Source organism: Anoplolepis gracilipes, chromosome 13 (genome assembly GCF_047496725.1).
Source record: "Anoplolepis gracilipes chromosome 13, ASM4749672v1, whole genome shotgun sequence".
Classification (NCBI taxonomy): domain Eukaryota; kingdom Metazoa; phylum Arthropoda; class Insecta; order Hymenoptera; family Formicidae; genus Anoplolepis; species Anoplolepis gracilipes.
This window is the reverse complement of record NC_132982.1, coordinates 3,178,395-3,195,275: the sequence shown is the minus strand read 5'-3', so window position 1 is coordinate 3,195,275 and position 16,881 is coordinate 3,178,395. Positions and strand designations below refer to the sequence as shown.

Here is a 16,881-nt window from a genome sequence, read left to right as displayed (position 1 = left end):
ATGAGTTTCGATGGGACGACACCAGAGCGTTTCATTCATCGTCTTCTGGAACAAACACAAATGTCTTTCAAAGGACATCATTTTATTCTAATATCGCGTTCTTTTATAATAACGTCTATTCATAACTCTAGTGCTTAATTGTAATATAATAAAATACACGTACGTATAATGCTAAAATATATTATAATTGCTTTTATAAAAAAATTGCAAAATTATTAATTAATAGAATCTATTATTAAAAGACTAAATGTTGTAATCTTACAGAATATCCTTTCTGGAAATTGTCCCCCACCGGGAACCGGGTGTTACGGAAGGTCGGTGAAGTCAATCGAAAGAAAAAGAAGAAAAAAAAAAAAAAAAGGAGTAGGAGAAGACGAGATCACGAAAAGGACAATCGCGAAGTTCTCCACGAAGTCCGGTTGGCTTCTGGGGACCTTGTGAAGTGGTGGCGGCGCGGACGCCTCGCACCGCAAACCTGGTGGGGGACACAACGCGAGAGAGTTTTACGTACCGAAATGAAACTACTCGGAGAAAGTGAGAACAGACGTAGCGGCGCCGGCAAACACCGACGACGGCGCGAGCAGGCAGGCGTTCTTCGGGACCCCTCGACAAGAGAGGATAGACATGATGTGGAGCTCCGCCATGGTGTGATAGGCCGACACGAGCTCCATCGGGTCGTTTCGGGATCGTTCGGGTCATTCCTTTTGGAATCAAAACTGTCTCAGAGACAAGAAAAAAACTGGAAGAAGCCAAAGTCTCGGAGAAAATTTGAGAAATAGTCTAGAAATCAGTGACAGTGAAAAAAAAAAAAAGGTGTACTCGTGCGATACCTTGAAGAGTGGAACCTCGAAGCGATCGCGGACAAATTTCAGAAAGTACAGAAACGACCTTGTTAGTCACTGAGGCGACAGTTGGACACTCTATCCTATCGCGATAACGGGCGATTACATGACGTTGTCATGTTTGGTTTTCTTGTCATTCCGGATATGTAAGTCGCGAGTGTTCCAAGAGTTTTTTGTGACGTGAAATCGGGGAATCGGGGAGAACGCGATCGATCAATGACGTAGAACATCTCGCAGTGATAAAACCGGTGAACGACCACCCTTCGCAACGGTATCCTCGATTGTGTTATGGTGCTGAGGACTACCTCGGTCAGACGAGGAGGTCGCAGACGCAGAGGTCGCAGAAGACAGGGCGGCGGAAGTAGCTCCATCCTGGCGGATTTCCCCCGAGAAATCGCTCGCACTGGTTCGATCAGCCGAGGAGAAATCCGGGAAGGTCACGTCTCTTGAATCGAGTGAGTGCAGTCTCACGCCGATTTGTCTATTCTTCTCTCTTGCAAATCGGCGAATACTGGTCTATTTTATTCCTCGCGCGCGTTTTCTATTTTCTAATCTTATAAGTAATGTTAGAACAAGAGAACGCGCGAGAAATCTCTGCGACCAGTTTCTATAAATAAGATAGAAATATTAAAGGGGTAAATAAGATAGATAAAAAGAGAATCTGATTAGTAGCTGTTAGATCAACACTGCAAAATGCTTCTGGAAAAATATACTGGATATTGTTAATTTAACCGAGAGAAAGCAAGTCGTACGTAAGAGAAAAGATTGTTATGCTTCCGTAATGAGATGCAATTCAAGGTTCATAATCAGGCCATTTATGCGTGCACGCGCAGTTTGTTATTACAAAAATTACAGAATGATGCTTTCCTCTCGACGACGTGTTGAAGGATCTATCTCGCGATCTCGAGAGATTCGTATTTTTTTAATAATGCAAAAAAATGGGTGCGCGTAAAAAGGTGATTGGTTTAGCTTCGAAAATAAAAACTTTCTCTCTCATAGTCTCGTGTGTTTGATCGTACAAAGGAGATAAATCGCCTGAGCAAGGAATTAAAAAGCAGCGAGATCAAACTTATGCGATTAACTATCGGAATCTCGGTGCGATGGATTAAAAACGGAACGCTCGGTTTCGTTTCGTCTCGTTTCGTTAAGCTTAATGTCTGATTAAACGCGGCGGTTACATTATAAAAGTAGCAGGGTGAAAGCAAGATCGCCTTCGTGTAGAGCACCTATCTTTCCCAAGAGAGGCTATCAACCGTCTCTTACGTATAAAAAGTATGTTAAGCGAAAAAAAAAAATAAAAAAACGCGGTGATTTTGACGCATGGAGACGATCGGTGTCACATTTATTCTCAATCTCGATAATATAATCTTTCGTTTATAGATCCTTGCGAAGCGATAGAAGCTTGTGCTTGGTAAAGAAAAATATTCCAATATAAATTTCATTAGTTTTAATTAGAACATTTCTTCATAATTGACATAATTGACACTAATAATAAATGATAGCGTGACTGTGGAAATCACGGTCGTACGCTTTTTCAAAGAAATTTGATGCAACTATTATACAGGAGAGTTTCACCTTAAAAACTCTCACTTTATGAAAAATTTACACAGAAATTTATGCTAACGAAAAATATTATACTATACGAGAAAATAGTGAAAGATGAGAAAAAAAAAAAAAAAAAAAAAAAAACAAAAATATACTCCGATGGAGACGTTTTGTTTTCGATAATTTCATGTGGAAAGAAAATTCTTCCCCCCTCCCCCTCCCACCCCCACTAATTTAGGAACAAGGACACGTTTCGTAAGATCGCCGGCTTAAAAGGCGAATTTTTGCGTCACGTGTCGCTTTCGAGGAGGTGAGGAGGTTTTATTTTTAAGTTGCCATCCTCGTAGGCAGTGAAAGTACTTCCGTTCTTTCTCAAAACGAAACGCTCGCGACAACGCATTGAGGATGCACGCTTCGGTACCGTTGTACACGCGTTGCCCAAACACTCCCCGCGGTTTACGTAACGAAATTCGATAAAGGTCTGAAGAGAAACGTGGAACTCGAAGAGTCGCTACGTGAGAGTAGGCTTTTAACTCGTGTTATTTAAATCGAGGTATACTAGTGGGATTATATAGAATTCGAATGCACAGCCGCTCTCCCTCATAGGGAGAGCGGCTGTGCATTCGAATTCTGTATAAGACAAGTAAAGGTTTATTAATAAAATTTTAGAATTAATAAATATTTTGCGGAACGCGCGATTATTTTCACAATTCCGTATCATTTTAATTTGCTGAAAAGCTTTTGTTCGTTTGGTTGCTACACATTCATCACCTTCGGAAACGGACGAGAAACCAAGCGGCCAGCGAGAAAAGATTCATTACACAATGGAAAGTGTTCGTCACGAAAGATATCGGTGAATTAGACCGCGAAAATGCTTACTCCTTTCAAGGCCATGAATAAGATCAGTCGCTGCGACGTCAAGATTTCTTTCGGTGAAGAAACCGGTTTTTGTCTTTCGAAAGGAAACGCGTGCGTGAACGTTTTCGAAACGCATTTAAAGATGAATTTCAAGCGTGTCTATGTTAGATCTATTTAAGTTTTACACGGTAAATAAAAGTTCAAAGTTGTTATGTGTTCGATTATGTATCCGGTATGCGGTTACGTTGGCGAGTTTGACAATTGAGTGATGAAAAAAAGAGCTCTTCCGTTTCGTTCAATATAAACTGATGTATGATAAAACAATATGTACAAAAGACTTAACTATTATCTTAATGGCTGGCCAAATGTCATGTTCTGATAAGTAAAATAATGTATATATAACGTATAAATATAAATTTCAACACTATCATTACACTTTATTTACACGGGCCTTTCTCGACTAATAAATGTTATCAAATTGTATACATCATATGACATTACATTACATGACACTTATCGATATATATATAATAAATAAATATGTATATATATATATATATATATATATATACTTGTAATATGATTATATATATATCTCGATAAGCATGATATAATATAATCCTTATATTATATGGAACATTAGCTACGATACGGTATGTTTATAATTACGCGCGCATGATATAAAAGCGCTTCATTTTGTTCGACGACGAGATACGTATTATTTAGATTTATATTATATAATTTCAAACGCGTGCATGCACATAGATATTGTATTATTACCGGCGATTATTATTGTCGTGGCCCGGTGGCGCGTGCCGAGCTTTTCTTCGTGACGCTTGGTCGATTTCCATTGTCATGTTAACTATTAGGGTGTACGTACACGCGATGAATCGAGGGAAAATTGTGGGCCGTTTGTAGCGGAACGCACGAGAGGACGACTATCCTTTGGAAGTTTGGACGAAAGTAATGCCTGCGCGTGGCGCCTGGAGAAAGTGATGGGCCGCTTCCCCCCTCGTTCTTTTATAATGTCGATTCACGTAGAATTCTCGTCGGAGATCTCGCCGCAGAGCGCGAGAGAGGAAAAAGATATCCGATCGGCAGTCCGAGTGGCCATGTGGGTGCGTGCACGTGCGCGAGCTTTCACTGACAGCTGGAAACGGCGACGTCTCCGATCGGTCCAAGCGGCTAGTTTTGAATTCAAAATTCTTCCGTCTCGGCAAATCATGACAGAAAATTGTCCCCCTGTACCCTTAACTTTTATATAATTTCAAGGATTACGGGACTACCAAGTCGGAAAAATTGCAATTAGATTATAATTGAAATATCTCCTCATCTCTATATCGTATATCGTTATATGCATGATGGACATTACAGTTTGATTTCACAATTTACAATACGCGAATCAAGACACGCTCGACGGAGCCGAAAATATAAAAAAAATGCCCGGCGTTTCGTGGCCTGCATACCGTGGCGGGAAAAAAAACAGAGAGACGGGGGACGCGTCAGAAAACGCAATCGAACGATTATGAAGATATAAACTTCGGAGCAGAAGCAATCGCGTTACGGTAATCGAAGACTTTCACGGTGAAATTCACCGCGCGCAACGTCGCATTTTTCAAGGGAAAAAAGGGATATATATAATTAGAGGGGAATACTTCCGAAAGTGATGCAATTGTCAGTTCCCTGGGAGATACCGAATAACAAGCGGGTGAAGTAAAAATCCCACACTCCTCCCCAATTCTTTCCCGAAGATTGGAGGCAACTTTTAAAGGTTTTCCCTTCGTAAAAAAAAAAAAAAAAAAAAAAAGGAAGAACACAAAAGGTGGAGGCACCGAGAACGCGATGCAAACAACGATTTGTAACTTCCGCCGTGTTCGAACGACGGGTGGTACGCGTGAACGTGAACTTCACACTGTACACGCAAGAAGTACACTTTCACTTCTTGGTGGATCCACGTGACGGAGAGCCAATGACCTACTAACACATCGAACCGTTCACCGTGCGATTGATAGTGGCTCGACAAGGCCGTCCACCAGGGATTATTCAATAAACAATTATATCCTTCTCTGTTTTTCCCCTTTTTGTCATTTTCCGCCTCTAAACCAAACGTCAATCAACGTCAATCAGACACGCACCTTTCGCAAGTAGGTATATCGTACTAGGTCTCAGAAACTTGGCATCTGAAATTAATTTCTCATTAACTTAAAATCTAAAAATAATTTTTCATTATTAATAATAATTGAAAATATAAAGAGATTATTACAGATTTTTTTAGACGCTTCAGAGGTGCTAATAAATAGGAAATTAAAGTTTTGCGGTTGGCGTGTCGTTTTCTCTCGCTAATGTTGTTGATAGGCAATAATTTCATTCGACAGAGATGCTGATGGATTTAAATGCTTATAGTGACTCTGCTAGGATATAAATGTCATGAGTTTAGTTCCGGGTTTTTTACTTTCACTCGTTACGAATGATCGTGACGCAAACTGGATTTTGTCTTGTCGCGTCCGCGAAGAATTCGTTTTCCACTTTGCCTCCAAGTGTGTTACCTTATACAGAAGAGTCTTTCTCCATCCACTCACGCAACTCTGAGAGAATTATAGATAATAGAAGCTAAATTTGAAAAAGATGATGATGACTCTAGAAAGCAAAATGTTGACCCAAATATCAAGCAATGGAAAAATGTTATAATAAATTTCTAGAAAATATTAAATATTACAGAGATAATTATTTATAAGAGAAATATTTGCTAAATAATTTTAAACCAAAATCCTGGGATTTTGACATTTTTTCGCATTTTTTCAGACATATTCCGCATAATTTATTTTTATATCATTCTCGTCGCACGTATTTCACATACAGAAGCAACGTTCGCGGGCGGTTCGTGCCAAAAGAAAGTTCCTCGGAAGCGCTACCGATAATTGTCGGTACGAAGTAACGTGGCATTCCTCGAATCAAAATCCTTAACGATTGCAAGCGATGCGCATTTCCTTTCGCTGAGAATCGAGCGCTCGATGATGATTAACGACTCGTGAAACTCCGACTGCGAGGAGAAAATCGGTCTGAATCGAGAGTACTAACATTACCTAGGATTTTCAAGAATATTATCATACATATATGGCAAGATCGCTTTATAGGCACGTCTCTCTCGCGATATATCAAACGTCTGTAATGTAAAATAGACGTAAAAAATACATCTTATATACCTACACACACGCATGATTATTTCGCGCAACTGATTTCTAATTTCCTCTCAGTAAAACGATGGGTGTATCGAGGCCATGTCACTGGCTTCTCGCTGCGGTCGTCCTGAGTCTCTCCTCGAGCTTGATGGTGAGCGAGACGAGGCAGCTCGCCAACTTGGATTCCTCGGCCATCGGCGTCCTAAGAGATGAGACAAATCGCACTAGGGGGTTGGCGGCGATTCGTCGGCGAAGATACGTGCGATTTCCCACGGGATCCGCCGCTTATCTCGCCGACCTGGGTAGCGGTCCACCTGGGTCGCTCGGCAGGAATGTCGGGCCGGTCGCGCGTTTTGTTCCCCAGCTGCCAGCTACGTGGAGGCAGCACAAATCCCTCTGGAGGAGTCCCGTGGTCGCCGATTACAACAGGCCGGTCATGTCCCATCGGACGCCGCGATTGATATTCCGCGACAACGACTTCCTTCCGCCGATCGGCGGCGGGGCCTCCTTCTTCCAGCAGTCTAATCAGTTGCCGGAATTCGAGGATGATGTCAGAGGTAAGAGCCTTTTCTTTTTCCTCATTTTAATTACGTGTGATTGTATATATATATATATATTCGTTTTAGTTTCTAATATTTTATATTTAAATTGATGTCTAATTAGATTATTTTTATTATTCCTGTCACGTTACAATTTTCAGTATATGAATTGTTGCATCAAAAATTGGGAATGATTTATTTTAATCTTCTTTTGGCGAATTATATAAAATTGTAATCTGTCACACAGTTTCTCTAATATTTAAACGATCCAGAACCATCATCAAATATACATTTTCTTGCGGTATTAGAAACTTGGAGCTGCACCGTTTAATAGAACGATATAGACCCGTGTTTACTGCTGCCCATTCCTCTTTGAAGTGTCTAATGAGCACTTTTCCCTTTTACTTTCTTCTTTATTTTTACGCGCTCGCATAATCCCGTCGCTTCTGTAAACCACTTTATTGTGCAAATAGTGCTCCATTGACGAGAGAATGCTTAGAAAAGCGTGCAAATGTAAACGACGCGTTATATGATACTTTCGAAGCATTTCAATTGTAAACGAATTGACACGTCAGGTCAAATAACTCCACGATTATAAGCAGTCGTGAAACACGTATGTAATTTCTGCGCAACAAGCTGTAACGATCAATTTGTCCGAGTAAATAGCACAACCGTATTTAAGAAATGTTAAACAGTACTTATTGTTGGTTTCTACGAAAATGCTGTTAAGTAATTCTCGCATTAATTTTCGTCGTTCCTTTTCAGTCTTCAGTTAATTAATAATTTTTAAAATAGAGCTTATATTATATTGTATATTATATTATCATTTTTCTATTTTTATTTTCTATCGTAATAGAGATTATTATAATTTTTCATCGACAATATATACACGCGTTTATGCAACAAATTAATTTTTTTTTTTTTATTTTTATTTGACAATAGGCGTCGTCTTTCCAGAAAAACATCTCGTCTTTATTTCAGATCACCGAAAGCAGACGGCAGAGGATTATCCTAGATTGGAAACAGGTACGTACAATTCGCGTCCGCAGAATCAGAGAATAGATAGATAGTCAGCAAAGTATCTTAAGAACGTCGCTTGACAGGGAACTTTTGATTTTTTCAAGTTCGCGATCCTTTTCAATCGCCTCTTGCATAAAAAATTCATAAAAAAATCACGCAATTCGTGATGACGCGGCAAACTTATTTCCATTATAATCTGCAACTTCCGTCGTGATCTAAGGCACAGAAATCGTTACAACATCTTTGTCGTGGGATGTTAAATCAATGTTGGTACCGAGGAACTCTTTTGCAATTACTTAAACGTCTAAAGAGAGTTTATCGTCAAAAAAAATTTCGGCCAGCTTTGAAACGAGATATGATTATTATATTTTATTATTGTTATATTGTTATATTATTATTATTATTATTATTATTATTATTATATACGATAATCACTTTTTGCGATGATTTGAATTTGACATAGAGATTATAAAAATTATACAATTCGAAAGATTTACAAACATTTATTAGAACAGAAATATATTTGATTTTGTAAATTAATATCACGCTCAAGATTTAATTAGGAATAATCTTCAACTAAAAAATATTGTATTTGTAAGCAATTTTTCAAGCAATTAAAATTTTAATATATTTTTGTCACACTACGATTATATCTTAGCTTCAATCCGATTCTGGTCTTCGCAACCGTTTCGTATTTCGAAGTTAGACTTGGAGTAATTAAGGCAAATTAAGAGTGACGGCTTCGCGTTTCCTTCAATTATTAATTATAACGCATCAATTGATTGAGCATCAATAATAAAAGTATCGAAAGATAAATGGGAAAGATTTGCATTTTCTAAGAAATCAATCTCAACTCTGCGTGCAAATTGACAATTGAAGCTACATCAGGATCATATGTTTCACTCGATCATCTATGTAATAACATGTAGCAGTAAAAAATGTCTTTAAATAATTGACATTAATAAATTCAATACTTAATAATGAGTATACCTAGATCGAGAAGAGTCGCATCCTGATTTTAGTCATTAAATAGTCATGCAGATCGCTATTTAGATTAGTAACCACGATGACGTATTCTCGTTCAGACTTCTTCCTCTTCGGACCGGAAGCGCGACCGCGCCGCATGCTTTATAGTTTGACAGTCGCGCGGGACGATTACGTAACTTGACAGTCGCGAGAGACGAAGAGTTTCCATATTTTCTCTGCAGAGACGCGCCAACAAAAAAGACCGCTGTGGAAAGGCGACGATACATTGTGCGCGGACGGACGGAGCTGCGAATTTTTTCTAATGTGCTGGATGAGTGCTGGCCTATTGGACGGCAGCTGCGGCGGCATTATGTTCGCGTGTTGTCAGCGGAAAGACCCTAAAGCCCTCACTGATTATAACCTGATCGAGTCACCTAGAGATCAATCCCGGCCGCTTCCGCTGGATTTGTACACCGAGACCGACAGCGACGATCGTAAGTCCTTCCTTCGAAAAAGCATGCCCTCCACGCAAGCACTCGCAAGCATGAGCTCTTCCTCCCCTCAATGACTTTTCTCTCTTTCTTTTCAGTTCCTCTTCCTTTTCTCAAAGCATTTCCGCGCACTTGCATGTTACTCCGAGAGCATGTCATATATATTTCCTTCTCCACATTCAGTTTCATCCAAAGAAATTGCACAATTTTCTCGAATGTCTTGTACACATTTATCATTCTAAAAGACCCTTTCTTCTTCCTACAAGTCTCACAGTTTCATTTTTCTTCTTATTATTATATATAATACTATTATATTTTATTTTTCTTAATTTGTGCGAATATTTATTTCACAAACATGTCAAATAAATTTCTATTTTCCTATGCATGTTAGTCCGGAGATATTTTTTTATTGATATTGTAATGTTGTGTGTTTCTTGCACAATAAGTCCGTTGAAGTTCCCATAAATGCATGTTAACGAGTACAAATGTCAGTTTCCTCGATCTCGATCCTTTTGTATTTTTCGCCGCAACAGAGAAATAAGGTGTTCTCTTAAACGGAAAGGAGTGATACAATTTTGGACTAACTATGAAGAGAGAAAACTGATGGTAAAATAAATTTTGTTTACGAAGGACTGGCAGGTTAAAATAGATACAAAGAGTGCACATATATTTATTGAATATACTCTGTAGCAATTGTCAGTAGATTAATTTTCTTGATAAAATACATTTTTTTCTACGTTGACGTTTCGTAAAACCTTGGCGATCTGCATTTTCCGTTTCTTTCTCATGATCGAGGGCAATGAAACGCTTCGTTGCATTCGCAAACTCCGTTTTCTGCACGCGAATGCTTTTAAAAGGCGATGCACTAATAAGCGCATGAGTTTGCCAGCGACTAACTAAAAGCCAAACTATTGTTTTTATTAATTTAATTGTATATTAATTTATTTTGCTTCTTCTCCTGTCGAGATTCTCTCATCAGCTGCTTCAGCTAATAATCGCGAATAATTTCTTTCATCTGTATGTACGATATTCGAGAAAGTGGGTGATCGAGTAATTATTATTAGAATTACTGCGATTACCCACGCAAGAAGTTGTGGTCCAACACATTGAAATCGGACGGAAGAGACGTTATTAATAATAAGTCATATTGCATTACTCCAAGTCCAATTTCGGTGATACAAGAACGGGAAATATATTTTATCGCTGTCGATTGCTTCATATTTTCAACTCTAAGACGTAATTCGGCTGTAGAAGCGTTGATTGCAATATAAAACTGCGTTTAAGCGTCATTGCGCGTCATTGTAATCACAGATTACGGCATAGTTGAAATTGCCAGACGTTCTGCGTTTGCACAGAATAATTCAGGATTGTTGGCGTTTTATATTTCTTGCAAAAAAGATATCTAGATAGCTTTTTCGCGCGATTATTATATAAGAGTACTATTATGACGATATTGCAAAATATTTATAGGAATTTGCGCTGAATTCTCACTTTTTTCAAGAGAAAAATCTATAGTAACTCCAGATAAACTCGTCCCGACAAATAATTAGACCTTATGGCTGTAAAGGTGGCACCTTATAATCATTCGCGATTCCTCCAGACAATTGCGTTTTACAGGTTGCGGCATACCGGTAGTTTCGAAACAAATCGCGCAAAGGAGGATCGTCGGTGGCGATGACGCCGGTTTCGGCAGTTTTCCGTGGCAGGTCAGACACGGCAATAGCACGAAACATTTGCTCCAATGCCTTGAACTCGTTATTAAAATGGTTTCTTGTTTCGGCAGGCTTACATACGGATCGGATCCAGCAGATGCGGTGGCACTCTGGTCAATCGGTTTCACGTTGTCACGGCTGGACATTGCGTTGCAAAGTAAGTAAAAAAAATATATATATTTTTTTTTTTATATAATTTTAATATTTTTTAACATTTTTTATACATTTATTAACATTTTAATTTTTTTTTAATATATATATATATATATATATTAATTATAGTAAATTGATTAATTACACTCGCGTTCGTAGTTTTTCTCGGAATCTAAAAAAAAAATTTTGTACAATTTCAATGTGAATTTCATTTAATATGTAAAGTTTCATTAATATTTAATATATATAAAATATGAAATACATCTTTTAAATTCTTTAGAGCATCCGCTAGACAAGTTCAAGTAACTCTCGGCGATTACGTGGTGAATTCTGCGACTGAGTCTCTTCCAGCTTATACTTTTGGGGTTCGAGAGATTAGAGTGCACCCTTATTTCAAGTTTACGCCTCAAGCGGATAGGTGCGTTTATGGTATTATTAATTTATTAGAAACACGTTAAAAAGATGTGTGTCTATTTTGAAGATTGCAATTTTTGAATAAAATAATTTTTTTATCGCTCGTCCTAGCCTTGCTCTTATATTTTTCTATATTCTGATTATTTATCAGATTCGATGTGGCGGTGCTCCGATTGGACCGACCGGTTCATTATATGCCCCACATCGCGCCTATATGTTTACCAGAGAAAAATGAAGATTTCTTAGGCCAATACGGCTGGGCTGCTGGATGGGGCGCGTTGCAAGCAGGTGGAGTATTATTATTTGAGAAAAAAATTCAATTTTACGTATCCATCTGGCAATATAATTTTAAAGTCGAGTATTTTTATTTTTTTCATCGTATAAAAAAAAATTGGAATCTTTTAATTCCAGTTATTGAAACCAGTTATCTTTTGAAACAAATAAAATATTATTATTATTATTAATATTATTAATAACATATTATATATTACACATTTAAGCAAATAATAATTTATTATAGTAATTAAATTTGTTATTAATTAATTATGCTTATCGGCTTTATTTTCACAAATTATTTCACTCAGGTTCCAGACTGAGACCCAAGACGCTGCAGGCAGTGGACGTGCCAGTGATCGATAATCGCCTCTGCGAGCGATGGCATCGATCCAATGGTATCAACGTCATCATTTACGACGAGATGATGTGCGCCGGTTATCGCGGCGGCGGTAAGGACTCTTGTCAGGTAAGCGGTTTCGTCATCGTAGGCGCGTATTGTTTGAACGATGAATCGTCCCCGCTGTTTCGTTCATCATCCTATGAGCACGACATCTCATTTAATTTTCAGGGCGACAGCGGCGGCCCTTTGATGTTGGAAAAAACCGGTCGGTGGTATCTCATCGGCATCGTCTCCGCCGGTTATTCCTGCGCGCAGCCAGGTCAACCGGGTATCTATCATCGCGTGGCCAAGACCGTCGACTGGATCACGTACGTCATAAATTCGTAGCGTGACCCGTTGATCCCAGAAGAATTATCCTCAGGAGAGAGAGAGAGAGAGAGAGAGAGTCCTGAGAATACCTTCGCTGAAGACCGTGGACTTTGCATGACACAAGGTTCCAGCGTTCTTGAAGAAGGATCTACGATCGTGCTTGGGAAAAAAAAAAAAAAAAAAAACCGTGACGCGACGCAAAGACAGAGACGTTTAAACGATAATTTAAATGACTTTCTTTGAAAAGAATTATATGCCTAATGAAAGTATAGCCATTTTACTTTACAAAAGGATGTAAAAGTTATTTAAATAAAATCTTTAACTCGCGCGTCGCCGAGTTTAAGAAGCGAGACGCGGATTTTTAATATTAGTTCCGAAAAGCGCGAATAGAGTCGACATTCTCTATTGAATGTAATACGCGATATTATATAATAAGTATCTCTCTATCGACACAAGCGGGTGGCGCAAGTGTGTTGTAATTTTATCGAATGTGAATGCATTGTAAATTAAGCGTGTGTATGATATACGTATGGATTTGCGCTTAATAAATACTCTGTTTTCGACTTTCATTATCGATTGATTCATTATTTTTCTCTTCCAGTCTCTCTACCATAGCATTATCATTGCATTATAATTTTATCTTCAATCAATTTTTTAATATACTTTAACGCACTAATCGCGTATATTAATTACATACAATATTACAACGTAACGTTGTAAATCTATTACTTTGATTACATTAATATCAAAGTAATAGATTTGATTTACGGCGTTATTGTTATTATATAATTGAAATTTTACTGTTATCGATTTGTATTACGCAACAAGAAAAGAGTAACAATGAGAAAGAGAAAGAGAGAGAGAGAGAGAGAGAGAGAGAGAGAGAGCGAAATGAGAGTAAACAGTATTTACATTAAAAATTTCATTTAACAACCGCTAGTTTTCAACGCAAACTAACAGCGTTGCGAGTAAATCAACGCGATTAAGTATCTATGTTTCTGTTGCGCATATTTCATAAGTACACATTTACTTTGACATAGTTATTTAACAATACATATCGGCTCTGTCCATCTAGCTTATCATTATCGCTTTGGCCTATTTTAACATCGCAAAGTATTCAAGAGATAATCCTATCATTAAATCTAATACGTAATACACACTCTCCGGCAGCCTCTGATCCCTTCGCATCGTTACATATCGTTACACATCGCTTCTAGTTAAATAATAAAATTTCTCGTCGTGGAATGATTTTTTTAAACGAATGTTTGACGAATAGAGCAGCAACTACATAATCAAATTCTATCGTAATTCGCGTAACCATCGTTCTCGTAGTTACCTGTCAAATCTCATTCCATAAAATGCAAGAAACGTGATGCGCACGCGTTAAATAAATAATTATTAATCGTGCTGCTCTAAATAACAACGAATAAAAATTTCAGAAACACGAAAAAATGCATCGGGAAAAGGTGTCAAGATGCTCGAGGAGAGTAGCGGCCCCCAGGTAGTTAATGCTATTTTTTTTCTCCTAGCTAAACACAATGTAAAATATTAAGTCGCGAGTTCGCTTAAGTATTCGTTCGAATTGCAAGCGAAAAAAAAAGACATCATCACGCCCAGTTGCATTCTCGTTCCGCTTTAAAATCTTGTGATAAACATTATTACAATTGTCTATACGTGTGTCCTCGAAATATAAATAGCTGCGTTCCGTCACGAGAAAGCTCTCTTGTGTGCGGAACGATTTATATTATAGAATAACATATATGTATATATATATATATATATATATATATATATTTTCGCTACAATTTTTTCTTCTAATTGTAAGATAAATAATAATAATAATACTTTCTCGAGAGTTTGCATCGCTCTCTCTCGAATACTAATGAGGGGGGGAGGGGGAGGACAAGGACAAAGGAGAGCTGGGTCAAAAGGGACCCTGATTTGAGTCGATAAATATAAATAAGCCGAAGCTAGAATATTTAGGAAGTTATAAAATGCTTATACGTGTACGTACAGATACATAAAATAAATTACACATTAAATATATATATATATATATATATATATATATATATATATATATGTATATATATATATATATTAATATTATTATAAAAGAAAGACAGAGAGAAAAAAGAATAACGAGATAAATTCAAATTAATTATCTAGAGATCGTCGGTAATGAGCAAACAATTTTAATGCTATTCTAACGTTCGGCTTATTCGTATCATTCGCGTAGCTTAAGTAAATCGTCGATCGTTATCCGAAATGGTGGATACCGCGACAGGACTAAATGCATCGATTCAAGATTTGTTTGATCACGCGCCGTTCGTTTCCTTAAAACCGTATTCTGCATATCACGAGCACCGGATAGAAAGAGAGAGCTTGAGACGGGATTAATTGCAATACTACCCGGTATCCAAACCTCAGAATATTACTCTGCTGAATCAAACTTTTCAAAGCATGATTCTTCTCAATCACATCATCAACCTACGACGCCCTAAATACGTCAATCGGCAATGAAGATTGCGCTATCACGACAATATGCCTCAAAATAATACTCTGCATTAATTAGCCGTTTTATTGGTACTCAACTACCTCTTGAACGGTCTTTTGAATGTTTCAATCCTCAGGACGGTAGGATATCCAACTCGAGCACGCTTTGAGTGTTGCCCGACACTCGATCGTCGCTCTGATGCACCAGGACGTCCTTGAAGTCCCTGAGTTTCTGTGGCTGAAGGGTTGTGTTGGGATTTCTGGGAAGCGTCGCAATGGGATTGGTGTTGTGGTTCATGTAGGGCTTCTCGTAACGATTGATGCCGTTCTCCGATTCCGAGTTGTGTCGTCGTTTCGTGGCGGGTTCCACGTTCGATTGCCTCGGCGACGAGTCTTTATCCTCGAAGCACGGCACTGTTTGCATCGATACCGTGTTTCGACAGTCATCGAAGAGGGAGCGGGGGTTGAGAGTGACCTCGCGGGCGGAGCCGAAATGCTTGAAACTGGCGCAGATCGGCGGCGAGCTGTTCATGAAGCTGGTATCGGCGGGCAGGCACGATTCGGTGATCCGTTTCTCAATCTTGATCTCAGTGACGTTCTGTCGCATCGGTACGTTCGGCGCGGCTTCCGGTAGCGGTTCCTGGGAGATGGGCGGCCACTTGAGGTCGCGCGCTATATCGCGCTCGATCGCCAGGAACTTCCGTCGCGATTTGTCTACGTCGTGCCAACGGTAACGCAACTTGCCGAACACGAGATACTCCACGAAAAGATACTCGACTAATATCGCGATCACAAAATTCACCGCACCGTAGCCGACTAGAGTGAAGCGGAAGCCTATATTGATAGGCAGCACGAGCTCGAACATATTGATCAGCCACTCGAAGGGACACACCGCGAGGTAGATGGAGAAGAGACTTAGGAAAACGAAAGAAGTTAATAGACCATAGTTGGTGAAGAGTGACTTTCTGTACGGCGGCCCTTTCGAGAATGCCACAGCCAGAATGATGTACTGCATGGAACTAACGATGAAGATCGTGTAATTCTCCAAACAAGCTACATCATCCTTGTCCTCGCTTATGGTCGCATTGAACGGCACAAACCAGGGCATCTGCTGTAGATGCCAAAGGCTTGTGTATTGGAAGATCGCGACTATCAATAGTTGAGTGACGAGACTGAGTATCGGAGACGTGCTGATGAGGCTATTGAGCGGCGCCATTTTCACCATCGGGCCCTCGTAGGCCTCAGTGCGGCCAAAGAAGAAAGCGAACAATGAGATGATGAAGAGGTCGATGTACAAGAACTCGAAATCCGTTAGGTTGGACTCGATGCTGTAGAGGAGCATCACTGAGATAAATTGTGTGAGCGAGTAAGCAGCCATGTACTTGAAGATGCCGAAGGATGTCACCAGCGCGGCACGACCTTCGCGTATCACCGTTAGAACGCAAGAAATATTGGTCTCGCGGCTGGTAAAGGGTGAGGCGACGGAAGATTCTGTATCCGACAAGGAGATTCCGGTATGCGCCGCTTTTAACGCGCCGCAATCATTAGCTCCGTCCCCAACCATGGCTGTAAAAAAAAAATAAAAAAGATTTCTGTCAATTAAGCACGATCTATTGCATTTATTGATCATTTAATCAAGTAAAGATTGTATTTTTAAATAACGTTGTACGTTTGCACTCAC

At 39.0% G+C, this 16,881-nt stretch overlaps 2 protein-coding genes across 3 annotated transcripts in view; one reads left to right on the top strand and one right to left on the bottom strand.

Moving 5' to 3' along the window:
* The first annotated feature begins 547 nt into the window (after positions 1 to 547).
* On the top strand, positions 548 to 13,273 carry LOC140672694 (serine protease filzig). The gene is made up of 10 exons (XM_072905083.1): positions 548 to 1,297; positions 6,500 to 6,981; positions 7,945 to 7,989; positions 9,192 to 9,443; positions 11,058 to 11,146; positions 11,224 to 11,309; positions 11,586 to 11,723; positions 11,871 to 12,007; positions 12,304 to 12,461; positions 12,564 to 13,273. The coding sequence occupies exons 2-10, from the start codon at positions 6,507 to 6,509 to the stop codon at positions 12,720 to 12,722; spliced, it is 1,539 nt and encodes a 512-aa protein (XP_072761184.1). The 5' UTR covers positions 548 to 1,297; positions 6,500 to 6,506; the 3' UTR covers positions 12,723 to 13,273.
* Positions 13,269 to 16,881, bottom strand: part of Anne (polyamine-transporting ATPase anne boleyn) — a 15,974-nt gene continuing 12,361 nt past the window's right edge. For both annotated transcript variants that reach the window (XM_072905082.1, XM_072905081.1), the window contains one exon: positions 13,269 to 16,766. In XM_072905082.1, the coding sequence (XP_072761183.1) occupies positions 15,334 to 16,766 (1,433 nt within the window). In that variant the 3' untranslated portion in view covers positions 13,269 to 15,333. The remainder of the gene's footprint in view (positions 16,767 to 16,881) is intronic.